Source organism: Tasmannia lanceolata, unplaced genomic scaffold (genome assembly GCF_043159265.1).
Source record: "Tasmannia lanceolata isolate RefF3 unplaced genomic scaffold, GAP_Taslan_0.1 ptg000002l, whole genome shotgun sequence".
In the NCBI taxonomy this organism is placed as follows: domain Eukaryota; kingdom Viridiplantae; phylum Streptophyta; class Magnoliopsida; order Canellales; family Winteraceae; genus Tasmannia; species Tasmannia lanceolata.
In genome coordinates this window covers 24,852,408-24,873,746 of record NW_027518679.1, presented here as the reverse complement: position 1 = coordinate 24,873,746, position 21,339 = coordinate 24,852,408, and the positions used below count along the sequence as shown (strand labels likewise).

Here is a 21,339-nt window from a genome sequence, read left to right as displayed (position 1 = left end):
GAATTAGGTTCTGCTGGAACTATCATTATGATTTGATTTTTTATAGATTCGAAACTTGATGCAGATTTGCTTAGGTTTGTGATATGTATTTGATACGTTTACAGTCTTATCTCTCTGCCTCTCAAACACTCTCTCATCTTTGCAAAAAAATATCCCCTTTCTTTCAAGAAGAATGCTAAATTGAAGGGAGCCCCTGGAAAAACTCAGTTTCAGGCAAACATTCGATCCATGCCACCCCACAACATTTATTTCTTCCTCCAATAAATCAGAGAAGTTTATTTGTTCTTTCAAAGAAATTTGTTCCCCTGTTTCTTCTACTAATTGATCATGTTGCCATTTCTTTGATTATTCTAATATAACATTTCTTCTGAAATTAACAATAATTACATAGCAATATTGAACAATATTTGAACAATATTTTTAAAAAGTTATACTAATTCATTAATAAAATATTAAAATAAACAAATTGTAAAATACCTTAGCGGCACGTGCATATTTTACTAGTCAAAACAACCTTCAAACCCCAGCCCAAGCCTTGATATCTCAATCACTCGAAGAGCTGTGGAAGAATCCAATAACAAGGCATGCATAAATCTCGAAAAATTCAAACACATACTTGTGGAAACATTTTCCTCCTCTCAAGAACTTCTAGAGCCTCCACACAATTTCTCTAGGATTGGTTTTCTGCAGAGATTTTGGGATAATGAGGGTGTCTATAGACTCTAATATAGAGTCATACTTTAATTAGAATTGGAAACCCTAAATCAACTCAACCGAATTTTAATTAGAATTCAATCTTTTACCAAAATACTCATCCAATGGACGAATTTTGTCAGGGGTATTTTTGGGGTATCTCATGGTGAATATATCATCTCCATTATTGAATAATAATCTAGGAATTGCTAGCATCCATCACAAAAAACATTTTGCGGCTGGTCTGTTGCACGTCAGACCTGCCACCTTGTGCATGGAGACAAACGCTATCGTCTTCATTCACGAGGTGGCTGGTCTGACATGCAACAGACCAGCCGTGAAATGCCTTCTGCGATGGACCCTAGCAAATCCCTAATAATTTATAGGAGATGACATCCGCACCACATGTTTTAATAATTGCGTAAGTCCTGGGTTGTGAGAACATTTTGGCTAACAACCATTGACTGCTCTTTAAATAATAAAAGATAAGATGTATATTCCATTATTAAATAATAATTTGTAGGAAATGATTTCCAAAGGATTCAATAGCCCGACCCCTAAAAGTTTGGGACAAAGGCTTAGTTGAGTTGAGTTGAGTTGAGTTGAGTCGAGTCGAGTCGAGTAAATGATATCAGCACAACATGTTTTGACAATTGCACAAGCCCAGTTTGTCTTTTCTTTATTAATTGGGACAACATTTGGCTAACAACCTTTGACAGCTCTTTAAATAATGAAAGATGAGAAGAGTCTGTGCAGATATCAAAACATGGTTGTGCTGATATCATTTCCCTATTATGAGCACAACATGTTTTAATAATTGCACAAACCCATCTTTTCTTTTCTGTAATAATTTGCTTGTGACAACTTTTTGCAAGCTATAATAACCTCCGACAAGCGACTACTCTTTAAATAATAAAAGACCAGATTAGTTAGTGCAAATATCAAAACATGGCTGTGCTGATATCATTTCCCTAATCTATATTGAAAGTCGGGCGAATATATCACTTCCCTTGACTCATCGAATAACAACTAATCTTAGATAGAGAATCGCTATCAATCCCGCCAAAAACGTTAATTTGGAAACATCCAAAATCCCATGTGAAAGCGGTAGCAGTTGGTGAAACCCCACCCTCAAAGCGAAAGTGTTGAGAAGCTTCTTCCCACTCGCCACAATGGAGTAAGAATCCCATTCCGTCAAATTTCTGCCTAAATCCTTCACATCGGGCCATTCCCTTTGACTACAAATCGTGGGTTTCTCAAATCAATAAAATCCCAGCCCAAAACCAAATACCCATCTCTGAATTTATTGGTAATATTAATATTTCCTCCCACACCTTTCATTTTCTTCTTAATTTCCTCTCTTTCTCAAGATTTTTTTTTTATAAGTGAATTTGCATGGATTTAGGTGGGTTTTGCTGCATCTCCTCTTTATAATTTTTTTCTTTCTGTTTTTGGTCTGGATTTGTCTTTGAATTTAGTTGTTTCAGCTGGGCCTGTTGGACTTCTTGTTTTTTTTTTCTTTTGATTTAATGGGTATCTGGTTTTTGCATAGTTTTTCTCTCTTTTTTGTTCTAACATGTGGTTGAGCTTTTGAAATCATGCTTGAATGTTTCTTGGACAACTTTGTACAAATTGGTACTGTAATTGAATGTATTTATTTTGTCAAAGATCAAATTATGCTATATGGGAAGGTGTAAAAACTAAATAGCAGATTTAGAATTGATGGGTCTAGATAGAACTTTTTGATTTTGTGATGAGGAATTGATTTTCTTGCAATTAATCTTTGTAGAGATGGAAAAAAAATCCAAGTTAATTCGTTCTGCCCATATTATTGATATCCTATGAATTTCATGTGACCGTTCAAAAATTAGTATCATCAGGCTGCCAGCGATTCTTTTTATTTATTTTTGTAGCTCTATATCTTCTTGGTTTCTTCTTCTCCTTAATTTATTTTTATTTATGAGTACCATTTTTATGGATTTAATGAACTAGTGCATGGTAGAATTGCATCTTATCATTCAGGTTTGTAGTTTGTACTGATGCTCGATGAGAGAAACACGTTTTTGCATTTTCTCTTACTTTTCAAACTTAAAATTCCTACTTCTTGTCCACCCTACTCTTCAACTTGATGAAGAAGTTCTTCTATGGATCCCATTCTACTATTAGTTAGCAATCAATCGATTTAAGATAAGCAGGAGTTTATGATGATTTTTGGTCTAAGAGTTGATATTAAAAGAATTTTATGTATTGTTTTTTGTTTGGTTTTGTTAGTTGCAGCTTAGCGATTAGAACATTCACAACTCTGCGAGTCAGAAGATGGTTCCTCGGAAACTTTGTTACGTTTTCGTCGTTGATGACAAGGAGTCTGAAGTGGAATTTGTAAGAGACTCATCTTCTGATCCTCAGTCAAATGCTTCATTTTGTTACACACGACCAGTTTTGCAGAGTGTGTTGCAGCTGGTGGGGTGCAAAGTTCACCATGCTTTCAAGGTATTATATTTTTTTACCGCTAGGATTTCCCATTTATTTCTCCCGTGGTTTTGCTTCACTTCACTGATCAAGTTTTCAAGTTTTGTTGGTAATCCACATATAAAATGCCATTTCTGATAATATTTCCTGCATGAATTGCTGATTAAGCATAAGCTTTTATCACAACAGTTTGCAATATCATTTTCAAGAACATTGAAGGCAAATGATATCCTATAAGTCATATGAGCGTGCTCTTATAATAATGGAAATCAAATATCAGATGATTGAGTAAATCGATCAACATAAGGTGCAGAAAGATATATTACATATGAATTCCTAAACACTCTTAGAAAATCTCAGCATTACCTGAAAAGGTTATGGCCAATTCTTATATCACAGGGAAGAACAAGATACCTATCAAAATAAAAGCTAATAGAAAGGTTATGGCCAATTCTTATTTCACGTGGAAAACTAGTGAATATTCTTCTTTCTTTTTTTTTGAATGGGATGGAACAGAAACACCTCCACTGAAATGGTCAAGGGATACCATTAAAAAAATACAACACAACCCCTCAAGAGGCAAGCTGATCAAAAACCTCAAACTCATCTCTTCTAATCCCATTATGGGCCTTCAAGGGAAACGGTGATAAAAAACCTCAAACTCTCCTCTCCCAGCCCATCATGGGCTAGAGAATCTGCCTTACTGTGGGCGAACGGTAGGCATGCAGGAAAGAAGTCTCGCGATTCGCTATAGAGTTTAAAATCTCCTCAGGCATGCTGGAAAGAAGTCTCGCGATTCGCTATAGAGTTTAAAATCTCCTCATTCACCTGAGAAAAGCAACGCAGCAATCAATCCACCGGATGACATTAAGAGAGTCGCCCTAATCAAGGTGTCAAGGAGAGAGGATCCACTATACGAATACTATCCAGGAGCGCGAGAATCTCTGCATTATTGGAGTCAGCTACCCTAATAGGATTGGACAACCACAAACTAACTTCTTTGTCTCCTCCTCGGAGGAGCCCACTAATACCCACGATTTCCTATGCTTGAATCATCAAGTTCAGCTTCAAGAAACTGGCCTGCCCAGGAGACCACTCCCCAGGTGCCAATCACTAAAGAGGAATACCCCGAAAAGGGGATGTTTTCTTGAACAAATATCTCCAGATCTTGCCCACGCCGCTGAACGCTCCTATCATCGAGGAGAAGGTATCTCCACACAAGGGGCACCTTCTCTATCCATGCCCCACAAAAAGCGAATATACGACTCAGATATATTTCTGAACTCGGGAAAAACTGCCACCCAGTGAATCACTGTAGTGAATAACTGCTGCTGAATCCATCCAATCCCCATATTGGATCCCTTGAATATCCTAAAGTTTCTGTCCTTCCAAACCATTCACAACGCAGCAAAGAGTAAAAGACTTTAGACCGTTCTCCTTCTAGAAAGCTAAGGAGCAAAAGCCCAAGACTCAAAAAGATCGACAGGGTAGTTTGGCATGACCTAAGCAACCCCATATTGATGACAAATGAAGGCCTAAATCTCTCTTATAAAACTGCAATGGATGAAACGATGATCCACCGTCTTCTTTGCTTCCCCCTCACATGAAACATCCACGGTTGAATTAGTAAATATCTGTTTCTCTTTTGCATATCATGATGACAATTGATTGGTTGCTTTACAGTTGGCCATCCTACCAAACCTGAACGATATCTATTTCTTTTATTGATTTTGCTCATATATGGTTCACACACATACATCTAAGAGGGAACAATCTGGAAAATATTGGAGAATTACTTTCAATACAAAATTCATATGGATATGAATTTTGTGGCCTTTCATCCCATACCATACAATTCAAATACCTAGTAAAAAAAGTGGAATTCCTTTATTGAATCCATGCAGGTCTGAATGAACAAAATGATATCAGAGAGCTTATGTCAAGACCCCTTGTCCTTTTGAAAGAATTTTTTGAAATAAATATCAGGTTTATTCTCTTTTTATCTAGCAAAATCTGGGGCCGCTTTTTGTCAATTAAATTTTTTCACAGTCTAGAAGTATGTTTCATCAACTTTACTAGGTCGCTTCATTTTTCACTCCCTGGGCCTTCCTGGGTGTGAAGATACTTCAACACTTCCTAACATGACATACATGCATTGCATCTCGGTTTATCATAAAATTAAGGGAGGGACCTACACATAAGTCACAAGTCAGAAAAGGAAGAAAAATCTCCTATTTCTCAGAAGAAGCTTCTATGTTAAAATTCATGTTTCCTCTTCCAGAGGACATAAATGAACATTTGGGCATTATTTTTGGGATTCAAAGGGTATTTTGAAACCTAAAGTCTCTATCTCAATAACTTTAGCCAAATTCTACTATTTGAGACCTCAAAAATGGTCCCAAAGCTCAGTGACAAAAATTCCCCTAAATTCTCTCAAATCCCTAGAAAATAGGGGATTTTTGCTCCATCCTAGGTAAATATGTTTCTACGACTAGAAAAGAAGAAGATGGTGGTGGCTACTTTTTAGCCCCACTCCTGGTTGATGACATGACATCAGTGGGGCTACTTTTTAGCTGAACTCCAATTGATGATATGGCATTAATGGGGCTAATTTTCACCTCCAAATAATGATGATGTGGCATTGACGGGGTTAATTTTTTGTGCTACTCCTAATTGATGATCTGGCTTTAGTGGAGCTACAAAGTTCCAGTTGATGATGTAGCATTACTGGGGCTACTTTTTAGCCCCACTCTATGTATCTACTCATAAGAATTACTATGAATTAAATGGGGCTAAATTTTTTCTCCACACACTAACACTCCATATGTTGAGTATGGCTAAAGTTTAGGTGTCCAGTTGGAGAATTTTTTTCCCTTTTTCCTGTTTGGAAATTTTTTTGGCGTGGATCCAATTTTCATGATTGATAACCGTTTAATTAGCTCATGGAAACTCACAAAATTTTCATGGTTTCTTTATAAAGTGGTTCTAAACATTTTCATTTAATCACTAAAGCTCTGAAACTTTTGCTCCTACAATACTTCTTTGGTGTCTTTCTGTTTTCAGTTTTTGTATACCTTCCCTCATATAACTGTGTCAGAATGATTGTATGTGAATTTCTTTAGTCACTATTTTTTCTCCTTGCAATAGTGTATTCTATGATGCATATTTTTTGAAAAGCTTTACTTGACACTAGATCAGCAGAAGAGTTTTTGACATCTTGGAGAGTGAAAACCTGCAACCTGCAGTCAATTTTGAAGATAAGGAAATACCAAATTCCCATATTGGTATGTTCTCGATGAGGCAAAAATATTTTGAGGATGTCAAAAAGTCAAAAGTTCAACCGTTTGAGAATATCGAGGAAGGTATTTCTACAGAACAAAATGATAAGTCGTTTGATCTTTATAAGAAAGAAACAACTGTAACTGTGAAAAGAGGGAGATTCTTGAACGCTATTTGTGGTTCTCTTGAAGAGTATCATTATGTGGGACCAAGTCAACGCTCTGACATCATTCTTGCCTGCAGGTATCTTTGTGTTATTACAAAAGCTATCCCTTGTTAACACTTAATGCTTTAATGATTAAATATCTTCTTCATTCATGACTATTCTGTGTTTCTGGAGGGTTAAAAGGAATATGTTATGCACATTCTCGAACTGGTCTTGGTAACACAAGCAAAACTCAACTTCGGAAGAAAAAACAAAAGAATTGTTATTTGAAAAATCATAGGGGCAGATATGGAGAGTTATTTGTTCTGGAACTGTAAGAGTAGCAACGGGAACTGTAATGGTTGTTCCTATACTTTTCTAAGTGGTGACTTAAAAAGGCATCAATGCAAATTATTTCCAAATAAAAGGGATACTCCCGCCCTCTATCCCTGAAAATTTCAGGGTAGGAAGAACCATTACAGTTCAGGGATGGTAAACCCCCAACCCCCTGACAACATACCCCCCTAGAGGTTGCTCCATATAAACTTTCTGTTGTAGGTAACCATGGAGAAACGCATTCTTTACTAGTTGCCACAATTTCTATCCTTAATTATCATCAATAGAGATAGTCCCTCTAAGAAAATTTAGTTTTGAAACTAGAGCAAAGGTCTTTGAGTGACCAATGGCAAATGTTTGTATGTTAGCAACCGAACTTGTCTTCTGTCGTCCTCTAAGAAAATTTAGTTTTGAAACTAGAGCAAAGGTCTTTGAGTGACCAATGGCAAATGTTTGTATGTAACCTTTAGCAACCGAACTTGTCTTCTGTCGTCCCACAATATCATCATGTAGATAACACTATAAAATGCATCTACACCCAATTGCACATTTTCTAAAGGTTGTTCGGATAGATCCCTTGTATAATTTTGTTTAAGTCGTCATTTCATAATCCATTGCCTTCCCCCATCCATCATGAGAGAGTGCCTCTTGACATGTACGATGTATAACGATAATGGAAAGAGGCACAACAAAAATTTTATACAAAGGAGTAAGTGAACCAAAGAACCTATGGTGTCTGATGAGGAATAAAAGTAAGGAGTCTCATATGAATAAGCAATAGTCTATGTTTTTGTGAGAAGAGAAGAAGGAAGAAGAGTGAGGGTGAAGACGGAGTCTCCTTAGAGAGCTCCCAGGTAATATGACGCATATTTAAATTTGCCCAAATAGGGTTCCATGTACAAAGGCTATAATGCCCTTTAACAATACCCTTCAACACTCCCACTCAAGCTAGAGTGTATATATCATACAACCCCAGCTTGTTACAATTATCTCTCAACTTAGACTTCCCCAACAGTTTGGTAAACACATTTGCTTACTGATCGATAGATCGAGTGAAGGAGGTGCTAATCTCTCCTTTCTGAAGTTTCTCACTAACAAAATGGCAATCTACTTCAATATGCTTTGTCCTCTCATGAAACACTGGATTGGAAGCAATCTGAAGTGTTGCCTTGTTATCACAATAGAGTGATGCTGGTTATGAAGGAGGAAAACCGATCTTCAACAGTAGAGACCTCAACCAGGTCAACTCCCCACATGTATGGGCCATGGCTTGATACTCTGCCTCTGTACTAGAACGAGATACTACCTCTTGCTTTTTACTCCTCCTAGAAGCAACACCGGTGTGCAAAGTTTTCATGGGTTGGCTTTATTCTATCAGCGGTTCGTAAACGGTTTCAGTAGCATATTCGCTTACCTTGTGCGGTGGAAAGGAAAACCAAACTTTGAAGATGCATGGATGTAAGAATTGAAGCAATTGAGTGAGCAACTTTGGCATGACCTCACGACGAACTCGAGGTCGAGGTCTTTTTGGAAAGAGGTGAATGATGCAGTGGCATAGCCATGTGGCATCCATGTGATGTTGCCATTGTCATCCATGTGGTTTGACTTGATCTTGGGTCCTTGCATGGGAATTTAGCTAAGTAATTACTACATCTAGTTTTTAGTGTGTGCTAGTTAAGTCTTTCTTTGATGCTTGATAGGAACTATGTTTAGACTTGTTGATTTTTGTATTTGACTACCTATGAATTTGTGATATTTTGGAAGTTGTCTTAGAAGTTATTATAGGGTCTTGAGAATAGGCATAAAAGTTATTATTGGGTCATTTTTCATGTACTTCACTTACTACACTTGTATCTGTGTGTGTGTGTGTCAATGAGAATGAGCAAAGGAGGGATACTACTTTCGATTGAAATTCTCTATAGCAATTTGCTAAAATATGGAGTTGAGTGATTCCTCCCAAGGGTTGAGTGATTCCCTTTGGCGTTGGTGATTCCCCTGATAACGAGTGGGACCAAATAAGTCTATGGGAGTAGTTGTTGAACCATACCACATAGTTCCAGCAACGACGAAAGCTGCAAAAAAGACAGCAGCGATACTACTACTTGCTAGTCGGGTGATTCCTAGCATCCTATCCGGCGTCGAGTGATTCATCTACAAACCGATCGAGTGATTCTCGGTTATATCTTTCTCATTATCCTTATTATTTGATCAATTCATTTTGTGTTGAGCATTTGTGGGTTGCGGCCTGCACCAAAGAGTGAGCGAGAAGATGGAGTCTCCTTAGAGAGCCACCATGTAATATGATGTGTGTGTGTGTGTGTGTATATACATTTGCCTAAATAGGGTTACATGTACAAAGACTATAATGCCCTTTAACAATACCCTTCAACAGTCTATGATAGAGGGACTACAATAGAAGGTAGCAGTGGAGAAGACAAGTAGAGTCTAGTTCTTGCATTCCATTCCCTGAACTAGAGCTATGATCTAAATAGTAGAGTCCACTATACTCAATCCCTCCACTAATCGTCCTTTCGGTCTATAGATCTTGAGGAGGATAAAAGATTACGAAACAATAAAGATATTTAGTAAGCTTACTATCAGATAGGATATTAAATGGAAACTTGGGAACATGTAAGATCTAGGATAGTAGAATAAACTACGCAAGCCACATTGTCCCTTGACTAGTCAGAAGAGCTAGGTATCCATAAACCAAAATAACAGATGAATTCAAAAAAGACTTATCAAATCAGGTAAAAACTGACAAATCTTCTGTCATATGGTCAGAGGCACCAGAATCAATGGTCCAAGAAGAAAGCTGAAGAGAAACAAGGAGCGACGCATTACTTGAATGTGCCGAAGCTGAGGACCACATCCTTTTCCATAACCCCCATGACCTCTACATCTCGACCCACAACTCCTCAATAATAGTTGGTTGGGAAGAAGCAAAAGATATCCCAACATGATGCCTTGAGTAAAGGGTACTCAAAGAGGAAAGCTCTTTGTTAGCCAACATTTGCCCACAAACTGAATTATATAATGGACCAAGTCCAAAGAGGAATTTAGCGACCTTAAACTCCTCTAGTTATCTATTCACAGATCTCTAGATTAGACGTGAGAGAGGGGGATACACGTTCAACTCCTCCGAGATATTGCCATCATACGAATACGTTTCACGGACAGTGTCGGTATCAAGGAACATAACATTTGTACTTACATGTGGTTTATAGTTTCATCTAGTTCCAAAGCTAAGTCATGATCTGATAATTCTTGCAGAGCCAATCCGTGTACTTACTATTAGATGCAACAGGTCTTTCTTCGGTCAAAAACTTCAGTTTTCCCATTACACCAAAGGCCACCATAGTGATTGAGCCACATAAGATAATTTGTCAAAAACTTCAGTTGACCACAGCCACTTGGTTTATAGCATTTTGTTAGACTTTTGAATATATTAACCTATTGGTATGATATACATGCCAGTTATTACTGCGGGTACATGTACTAAATTCGCTGGTTCCGTCTGTGACCATTATAATGATTGCTGATTTTTAAGCATTGTTACTTGGTCCTAGTTGCCATTCGGTTACTCTCTTTGCTGTTGTCATCTTAAATTTGATGGTTCCTCTCTGTAACCATTAATATGCTTATCATTTGGTTATCCTCCTGATCCAAGTTGTTTTCGTATCCGCATAGACTTCGTGAAAGGAAGGAATCAGTGACCATTTTGCTCTGTGGTACTAGTGGATGCGGCAAATCAACTCTTTCATCATTACTGGTATGCTTTTTTCTCCCTTGCATTGGCCCTCCATTATGCTCTGTGCACGTTTTTCGTCATTTATGAGACAAAAACTCCCATTTGTTTGGGTGGAAGGTAATTCCATGAAAAGTTAGATGGGCGGTAGGAGCTCCTACGCCATTGTCAACCCTTTAGTTGCAGGAAACTTTTACCTAAAGCATACTCCCAGTCTTAATCTCACTCCCATCCCACTTCTGGTTTTGAAAGAGCTCATGTAGTCTCTCTAATGGCATTTTATGCAACTGTGCTAGAAGGCGTGTGAAGTATGCTTATCATTGCCAACATAAATTTCAGGGTGCATTTCATTGAAATACTTGCTAGAAATTACATATTTAGGCGAGTCCCACATTTGTTCCTTCAGCCTAAGTTTGTATGTGCGCGTGTGCATGTGCGCGTGCGCATAAATTGCCATTAGCATTGTCTGTTCTTGTTCATATTTACGATCTTCTAATAACATGATTTAGTTTTAGGTCTTCAGATGTGCACTTATATCAGCAGCTATTGCTAAAGAGGTAAGAATTATAATTAATTAGCATACTTCACATGCCCTCTACCACAGTTGCATAAAATGCCATTAGCCTTATCCTTTCTTGTTCACACACACACACACACACACACACACACAAAATTAGGCTGAAAGAAAAAATGCGGGACTTTCCTATGCTTGCAATAATATATGTTTTCAACTCACACTAGTTATAATGACATTGAAGTGCTAATCAGGACATCTGTTATCTTCTGCTGTTCTACTTTCATGCAGGCCAGCAGACTTGGCATTACAACTGTCGTTTCTACTGATTCAATTCGTCACATGATGAGGAGTTTCATTGATGAAAAAGATAACCCACTACTTTTTGCTTCTACTTATCATGCTGGGGAGTTCCTAGATCCTTTTGCTGTTGCTGAGGCAAAGGCAAAAAGGAAAGACAGAAAGTTATCTAATTCACACGGGGGTGCTGGTTTTGAGGAATCAACAGAGTCGCAAGAAAAAATCGATGTCAAGGCCGATTATAGCTTCTCAAAGGCAAGTCCACCAAACATACAGAGTACACAAGTTAATTTTTCTGAACAAGTTGGATCCAAGGTACTGGCTGTAGAGGGTTACAAGGCACAAAGTGAAATGGTTATCGATAGTCTTGACAGGCTAATCACAAGGTGGGAGGATTTGAGAGAGTCAGTAGTGGTTGAAGGAGTGCATTTGAGCCTTAATTTTGTGGTAAGTCTTCTGTCTATTCATGTGTTTCTCATATCAAATGCACCCTTGCAAGCTAGGATTGCCAGTTGCCCGTGGGGTCTCACAAGGGAACCAAGTTGGGACCATGGAATGAAATGTCGGTTTTGGTATCGGCCTAAATTATGTAAAAAAATAACAAATTTCGGTTTTTTACAATTTTTAAACTGAAATTTCCAATTTTCCTTGGAAAATTTGTAAAAAAATTTCAATAATGTATCTCGGCCGAAATCCAGACCGACACCAAATCAATGTACTTTCGGTGTCGGTCCGGACTGAAATCCGAAATTTCGGTATTTTGCCCGAAATTTAAAACCTAAGTTGGGACTTGGTGAAGGAGCAACTGATTGGGTTTGACTTGGACATGATTGGCTGAGCTTGTCAAAATTTTCATTTATTCAAAAAATTATTTTCTGATGTAGTCCTTCAAGTTGCTCTGTGGCTGAGTCCGATGTCACAAATCTCTCCGATATTTTCAAAATATAGCATTTTTATTGCGCCATTTTGATAGAACGTCAAAATCCCGAAGTAATCCCGAGATTTTAAAAATATAGTGACATTTTCATTTTTATCATAAAATATCGCGATAATATCACGATATTATCCTAATAATTTTATGATATTTTATATTATGTTATTTCTTAAATTTAATATTTTATATATTTTTTAAATAATGTTTTTATCGTTTTTCCCCGATATAAACCCAAAAAAATAAAAAAATTAATACCTGTAGATTTTCCCTTGCCGAGAAATTCCCGAGAACGATATTTGTGAGATAGGCTGAGTCAACATGTTTTCACTATGTCTGAGTTGCGTCCATGTTTGAGTTTTCATTTATTGGTTTCCTTACATGTGTCCTGATTTCTTTCCTTTATGTTCCATTCTCTAAACTCTAGATGGGTCTTATGAAGAAGCATCCATCCATCATTCCATTCCTGATATACATAGCAGATGAAGAGAAGCACTTAGAAAGGTTTGCTATTCGTGCCAAGTATATGACCCTAGACCCTTCCAAAAATAAGTATGTTAAGTACATGAAAAATATACGTACTATACAAGACTACTTAATCAAGCGAGCCGACAAGCACCTAGTTCCAAAAGTGAACAATACAAATGTTGACCAAAGTGTTGCTTCCATACATTCGACCATATTCAGTTGTCTGAGAAGGCGAGAGATGGGGATATCGTTATATGACGTGGCTACAAACACTGTTAAAGTGATACATGAGGAATATTGCAAGCAATGTGATGCAAATTCCGTCAGTTCAAAGAGAATGTTCCGAATGATCCAGAGGCAAGGTTCCTTACGGCGTTACATGGCTATCGTCAATTCAGACGGGTCTGTTGCCAAAGCATGGCCGTTCTCGCATGTAGAAAAAAATGGAGAGTTCAATTCATCTGGCTGGGAAAAGAGTGCAGTTGGAAGTCCTATCTATGGGCCTGTCGAGGTTCGTGAAGCTAAACCTGTTAATGTACAGTTTGGTAATTTTGGGATTGGAGCTTGGCCAAATGACACAGAAGGAACGAGCTACGTGAGCAGCTTAAATGGTTCTAGAGTGGATGAGGATGAAGAGGTGCTTCAGTTTTCTTCTTACTCAAGTTCACCATTGCATTCTGAAGGGCATGCAAAGGAGGTAAATGATTAATTTTCCTTGTTCTTAATACCATTACTCCTGAAAAATAACAATAGATTCTGAATGACACCATCATGAAATTTGTAATGAGAAACTTCCTGGAGCATCCTATGCAGTAATTAGCCTGCTAACTACTATTACTGTCATAATTATACCATTAATAATAAATATGGTTTAGGTTAGCTGCAGTTATGGAACACTGAAAATTATGAGGACTTTGTAGAAAACTAGAACTTGTCAACGTAAGCAAACAAGCTCAGTGATGCAGATATTAGGATTTATTTCCGTATTATTTAGTTTCTAGTATTTTAATTTCCATGTTATTAGTTTTTAGGCTTTTATTTTCCATGTTACTTAGAATTAGGAAGTTTAGTCGTTTAGGAATTCTTATTTTAGTAGGTTTCTATCTTTTAGGTTGTTAATTGCCTATTATAGGCCTCTTTACAGCTTTATTGTGAACTTTGATGATTAATTGAATTGATTGAGATTCTCCCCTCTAATTTCCTCTCTTCTCCCACAAGTCTTCTTCTCCTCTTTCTCCTCTATCCTTCTTCTTCTTCTCCTATTCTCTTCTATTCTTCTCCTTCTATTCTCTTCTTCCCCTATTCTTCTTCATCTCTTCGTCTATTCTTCCCTTTCTTCTCTTCGTCTCCTCTTTTTCTTCCCTTTCTTCTATTTCCCTTCCCGGTTCTACATCACTCAGTCTCAAACCCTCGTTGGCCTCTATTTCAAATGGTTGCATGGATATTATATTCAAAGAAATTGGTAATTATTAGGAAATTTCAGTTTTAGTAAAATGGTCATATGTTGGTCAGATTTGGCACTTTGTTCTTGTGATAAGAGTAGAGTGAGAGGTGGTTCCCATTGATGAATAGTCGACAATTTAACTTGAATGCTCGTAATCTTTGATGTAGTCTTGAAACAAGTAGAAGAAGATAAACCCAACTAGATGAAATGGAGTAATTTTTTATTTATTCATTAATAGGGTTGTATATGAAGATATCCTTTGTTATAATATGGCTAAGCCTTCTAGTTGATAAAAAAATCCCCTAGCACAGTGATGAGGATCGTAGGCGTGAGAGACCCAACAAGTGGCATATTTTCCCAATAGGACTATCAGAGATTTTATTTCCATATCATTTTATTGCCATTATTTAGTTTTAGGGATTTTATATTCCTATTGAGACTTGGAGATGCTTGGGTGATGTGGGTTTGGTTTGGTAAACTAGATTATTTAACAATATTTTGAAGACTAAGAAGATGCCTTATGAGTGGAGGAAGAGTACATTAGTACCTATTTATAAGAATAAAGGGGATATTCAGAGTTGCACCAATTACCGGGGAATTAAGCTAATGAGCCACACCATGTAGCTTTGGGAGAGGGTAATTGAACATAGACTAAGAAAAGAGACTAAGGCTGTGTTCTTTAACCATTCTCCTGATTCTCATTCTGGAAGCTAGAATCAATTCTTATTCTTTGGAGTGCTTCCAAAATGAGAATCGCGTTTCTTAACTCGTTTCTAAGAATTATGTTTCTATTTTTTTGGAATAGAATCACGTTCTTCAGACGAAAACAATCTATTCTATAGTACTAATTTGTAGGTTATTCACGAAAAACATTATTTAATAAATATGGCTCATTAAATGATTTCCTTCATCATTCATTCATATTTATTGCTCACACCCATATTTCCTATTCAGTTTCAAGTCCCTAATAGTGAAATCACAAAACTTAAAAAAGAGATAACGATCAAGCATTTGATCAAACGGGTTTTGGGAAGATGAAATCACAAAAAATAGAGATATTATAGTATCTTGTGGCAGCAATTGATTTGGAAGGTGCTTCGGTCCTTAAGGTTCCTCTAATTAATCTGAATTCCTCTCCAAGATGCCAATCTTAATCATTCAACATAAAGAAGAAGAGGAAAAAGGCCTTCCAACATCTTCAATCAAACGCAAAAGTGTAGCAAAAACGAAATGAGATTGTAAAACTATTTGTTTTTTCTGAGGATTCTTTTTCATAGCCTGCAGGTTGATCCCTCTGCAACATTTAACATAAAACATGGTTAAGAAGAGGATCGATTCTACAATAGTATGCATAAGTCTAGATGCGGATATTTCATTTTTATTCTCTGCTTCCCGGTCTTGCTTTCTTGTACCAGAGCGTCAGTTTTGCTGTGGAGAGAGGGATGGAGGAGGATAACGTAAAGAGAGAGTGGACAGGGGAATACCCGAAAAGAGGGGAAAACGTGAAGAGGCCCGATGAATGCTTCCTAATTTTCTGAAGCGATAAGTTTTGACTTCAAAAGATTTAACCAAAATATCAGGATAAATCTTTTGGACTCTTATTAAAAGGTCAACCGAACGACATTCTCGTAATTTTTTCTTTTGGGGGAGCGGAAAATACGAAAGATTATTCCAAAAAATTGTTAAAGAACGCACCCTAAGGTGTCAGAGAATCAGTTTGGCTTCATGCCTGGACGATCGACTATGGAAGCTATCTTCTTGATTAGGCGGTTAATGGAGAGATTTAGAGAAAATAAAAAAGACCTTCATATGGTTTTCATTGATTTGGAGAAAGCATATGATAGGGTTCAGTGTTATGTGGTGGGTCCTTGAAAGGAAAAAAGTGCTTACTAAATATGTTAATGTGATTAATAGGATATGTACGATGGAGCAGTAACTAGTATCAGAACCACGGATGGCACGTCTAATGAGTTTCCAATTACAATAGGACTGCACCAAGGATTAGCTCTAAGCCTTTATCTTTTTACGCTAGTTATGGATGAGATTACGGAGGGTATCTAGGATGAGGTGCCGTGGTGTATGTTATTTGCAGATGACATATTATTAATCGGTGAAACCAAAGCAGGAGTAAATGCTAAATTAGAGTTATGGAGAACTACTTTGGAATCTAAAAGTTTTAGACTAAGTAGGACTAAGACAGAATATATGGAATGCAACTTTAGTAATGTAAGGAGGCAGGACGAGGATGTAGTAAATATGACTGGATAGGAGGTACTTAAGAGGGATGATATCTTTTGCTATCTTGGTTGAATTCTACATAAGGAAGGAGAGATTGAAGAGGATGTTAACCATAGAATAAGAGCAGGTTGGTTGAAGTGGAAGCTTGCCTCAGGAGTTCTGTGTGACCGTAAAATCCCTACCAAGTTGAAGGGAAAGTTTTATAAGACAATTGTGAGGCCAGCCATGTTGTACGGCTCAGAATGTTCGGCCACCAAGAAGCAGCATGTGCATAAGATGAGTGTAGCGGAGATGCGAATGCTTAGATGGATATGCGGCCTCACTAGGTTAGATAGAATTAAAAATGAAGACATTCATAAAAAGGTGGGGGTGGCACCAATTGAGGAGAAGATGAGAGAGCACCGCTTAAGATGGTTTGGACATATCCAACGTAGGCCTTTGGATGCTCCGGTGAGAAGAGGCGACTCGTGCCAAATTGATGGAGTAAAAAGTGGTAGGGGCAGACTGAAAACAACTTGGGTAGAAAAAGTGAGGAAATACTTGATAGCTAGTAACATAACAGAGAACATGACCTTGGATAGGATAGAATGGAAGAAAATGATCCATGTAGAAGAACCCAACTAGAACCAGGATTAGAGCCGGGTAGATTCCTTTTACCTTCTTCATGAATTTTTTCTAAAGGATTCATTTAGCCCGCCCCAACTAGTTTGGGACAAAGGCTTTGTTGAGTTGAGTTGAGTTGTTATTTCAATTGCCTATATATATGTGTGTGTGTGTGAGGGTCTCATATATGGACATGTATTTTTTTTCTGAATAAGATTGATTGAAAATTCTCCCCTCTAATTTCCTCTGCCTCTTTCTCCTCGATCATTCACCCTCTTCCCCTTTCTTCCCCTATTTTCCTCATTATCTTCTTCTTCTTCTCTTCTTCTCTTTTTTCTCTCTTTCTTCTCATTCTCTTACCTTGGCCCGCATCACTATTTGGAGTGGAAGACCATTTACACGTTAAAACAGATGCTTAGGCACAAAGTTACACACAAAGGTTAGGACTTTGATTTTTCACAAAGCTTAGGCACAAAGTTACACACAAACGGATGCTTCGGCTTGTCTCTACTTTGATTTTTCTTTGCATCAAAAAGTAAGACTTAGGGTTGATTTTGGAAGTATATGTTAGACTTTTAGACTTTTGAGTTTCTATGTTTATGAAAATTTGAAAGCTTATGCTGCATGGTTGATATAGATCAATATTTTGCTAATTTCTCTTGGTCATGTACTTATTTTCCATCTACATTCTTTTGTATTACATCAGCCTTTGTATTATATTCTAACCCTTAAAATTAGGCCTTATTTTATGTTTAGAAGTGCCTTATTATCTTGGTAAATGCGCATAGAAAATGACAGTTTGACGTAGGTGGGAGTGCCTAAATTTACGGGTGGCAATACTAACCCCACCTGTGTTTATGTGTGTTACCTTTTCTTCTCTTACCAACTAAGGTCCAACCTTTTCACTTAACAATTATAAACAGTATATATAGTAAAGTTTCTTGGTTGTGCATGCTCGCTCGTGTTAATATATCGTTTCTCTCTGTCAGCTCACAGAAGATGTGGCAGTATCAGAAAGTGAAGAGGAGCCTCTTCCAAATGAAGAAGATGATTCTAGTGATGCAAACGAATTTGGAGATGAGGTAAACAAATAATCCACTTGAGAGCTAAGAAAAGGGATCCATGTTTCAGAATTTCACTGATAGTGATAACCAAGGTTTTAAATGTCGGTTTCTATGTCAGTTTTGGCCACCACCGAAACCGAAATATCGGCCGAAATCATGTAAAACTTTGACAAAAATTTCGATTTTTAAAAAATTTCCACTGAAATGTATAAAATTTCGGTGAAAATCTTTAAGAAATTTTGTAAATAAGGGTGAAAAATGAAATTTCAGTGAAAATTTGGGAAATTTATGTAAAAATCTGATTCAGTGTACTTTCGGTTTCGGTCCAAACTGAAACTGAAATATTTTAAAACCATGGTGATAACAACTGTTTCACGTTGACATTTTATCAAAATTCTTTATTAGAGGTTTGACTGTAACTTTAATTCTGTGTTCGTCTATTTTTCCCAGTTGGGAGGTTCAATTGTGGAGTCATCTACAAGATCAGATGACGAGTATGAGGAGGATCAGACCGATGGGAGATTGAATGATGATGCTGTAGAAACAGAAGTTTCAGGCCATTCTGCCAATCTCTATGATGCTTTCCATAAAGAGTCTAAGCTCTCCAAATGTTACCCAAGAACCCTGTCCATGGCACTCTCAAGAATACCCACATGTAATGGCAGGTTATATAGACGTTCCCATAGCCTTCCTCTTCAAAGAAGCCGCTCCAACAAGTTTAAGAATGTGACGAATTCTAAATTTTCTTCAACTGTATGTGAGGATGGATGCAATTGATTGAACTGAAATTCTCTAATTTTTTTGGCAAGTTTAGATATTTTAATTATTTTCTTTTTGTTGTTTACTTGGTCGATCATAGATTGATGCATGGTGTTGAAATTTTAGTCTTGCATTTTACATTGATTCCTATTTTTCAATTTACTTGGTGGGTCATAGATTGATGGATGCATATCCACTACACTTGGAAAGTGATTTACCTTCTTCTAGGTGTTTCGAATGTCGAATGTTTTACAACTCGAAATAGGATAAAAACTTGGCCCAAATTATAACAAGTCTACTTTGGTGTAACGCCCAGGCCACTTTGCAGATATTGTCCAGTTCTGGGTTGCCACCCGCCCCGGTTTTAAAATGCATCTACAAAGGGAAGGTTGGGGTCTACATATAAAGCCCAGGATCTGACACTCCGCTTCAGATGTGGGATCTTTCAATCCACCCTCCTAGAGCCCAATGTACTCACTGACACGTCGTACTAGAGGAAGATCGACTCTGATACCATTATGTAACACTCAGGCCACGTTGCAGATATTGTCTGGTTCTGGGTCGCAACCCGCACCGGTTTTAAAACGCGTCTACAAAGGGAAGGTGAGGGCCTACATATAAAGCCCAGGAACTGACACTCTGCTTCCAATGTGGGATCTCTCATTGGGCATGCAATGATTTACCCAATGGGGTTTTCATTTGACTCATGTCACTCAAAATGGAGTTTTTGAATGACTTGGAAGAGCCAAAACCAAGTTGACTTGGACGAGTCAATGAGTGACCTGGGGGGTTTTTAAACTATGGTTACAATACTGTTGTAGGTAGTTCATTTATATTTCCTTTGTCTAATCTGTTTTCTACTTGCATTTAATATTATTTTTTGGGTTATTTTTCTTGTAAAATATTTTTCAGTTCCATGGTTGTTCTGTTCACTATCATCCAAATGTGTGTCCCAGATGCTTTGGTTTATATATACACACACGTTGTAATGTATTTTGGCAAGCATAGAATTACCTGCTAGTTGTTATAAAAGGTTGTATGTTCGATGGGAGGTCATTGAGAAACTACAAGCAATAGTTACCGGAGCGTGAAGCGTGAGTGTGAAGGAGTAAGTGTAGACACCCCATTTTGCTCTACCTTAATCGATAAAGAAATTAGGGTTTGTTTTCCGTCGGTTTTCCAATGTCTTTCTTTCCCGCATCCGTTTGTTACATTTCTAAATATTTTTGGTCGTTTCCGTCGTGTTTCGTATTTTCCCGCTAAATGTTGAGAAGGATTATTCAGAAAAATCTAAACCAGAGAGAATTGGGACCCGTTTGGTGGGCCCGCATTGGGTGCTTCGATTAAATTTGGATCGAGAAAGTTGGACCCATTTGGTGGGGCCGCATGATGCATTTTGATTAAATTTGGACTCGTTTGGTGGGCCCGCATTGAACATTTGTTTAAAATCGAATCAACCGAGGGCCCACATTGTGGGGCCCGCGTTGTGGGGCCTCAGTGGGGCCTCTTGTGAGGCCTCTTATGAAGAGCAATGATGGTAGCTCTCCACTAAGACAACATGATGGGCTCTCCACTAAGAGCAATAATGATGGACTCTCCACTAAGAAACATGATGGGCCCTCCACTAAGAGCAATAATGATGGACTCTCCACTAAGAAACATGATGGGCCCTCCACTAAGAGCAATAATGATGGACTCTCCACTAAGAAACATGATGGGCCCTCCACTAAGAACAATAATGATGGATTCTCCACTAAGAGGGACAACATGATGAGCTCTTCACCAACATATCTCTCTCTCTCTCTTTCTCTCCCTATATATATCTCCCTTCCCATCCATAAGAGAGAGGAGAAAAAAAAGAAGAGAAAAAAATAGATTCATCTTTCATTATCTCTTCCAATCACTCCCCCAATCCCTCTCTCTAAGATATTCTTCTTCCATTATCTCTTCAAATCACTCCCCAATCCTTCCCTCTAAGAGAAAGCGAAAGACGGCGGAGCGGATCGGCGGCGGCGATTTTTCTTGACTCTTGGATTGGGCGGAGATCTTCATCACAGGTAGGTACATTGTTTTTGAATTTTTTCCAATTTTTCCGAATTTTTCCGCAAATTGTGTTTTAAAAATAGAAAACTCTTCAAAAAAACATCTTTTGACAAAGGAAAATAAATTATATACTAAACAGACTCCAAAATTAATGAAATTTCGTGGAAACATACTATGATACTCACACATTCTACCATGAATTTTTGAGAATTGTTGGATTCGGTTTGGTATATTATTTTATATTTTCTTTGAAAATTACCAGATTTTGTGAGAATTTTTACTGACACCAGATCATCATTCAAATT

At 37.6% G+C, this 21,339-nt stretch overlaps 1 protein-coding gene across 2 annotated transcripts; it reads left to right on the top strand.

Moving 5' to 3' along the window:
* Positions 1-1,742: 1,742 nt before the first annotated feature.
* LOC143892579 (P-loop NTPase domain-containing protein LPA1 homolog 1-like) lies at positions 1,743-19,076 on the top strand. 2 transcript variants are annotated; one of them, XM_077397337.1, is made up of 8 exons: positions 1,743-2,098; positions 2,965-3,183; positions 6,356-6,684; positions 10,613-10,694; positions 11,476-11,931; positions 12,843-13,580; positions 18,158-18,250; positions 18,683-19,076. In XM_077397337.1, exons 2-8 carry the CDS (start codon positions 3,010-3,012, stop codon positions 19,007-19,009), a joined length of 2,199 nt encoding a protein of 732 aa, XP_077253452.1. In that variant the 5' UTR covers positions 1,743-2,098; positions 2,965-3,009; the 3' UTR covers positions 19,010-19,076. The 2 variants fall into 2 exon arrangements, with proteins under 2 accessions (XP_077253452.1, XP_077253533.1); XM_077397418.1 differs by having other exon boundaries at positions 1,760-1,870.
* The last annotated feature ends 2,263 nt before the right edge of the window (positions 19,077-21,339 follow it).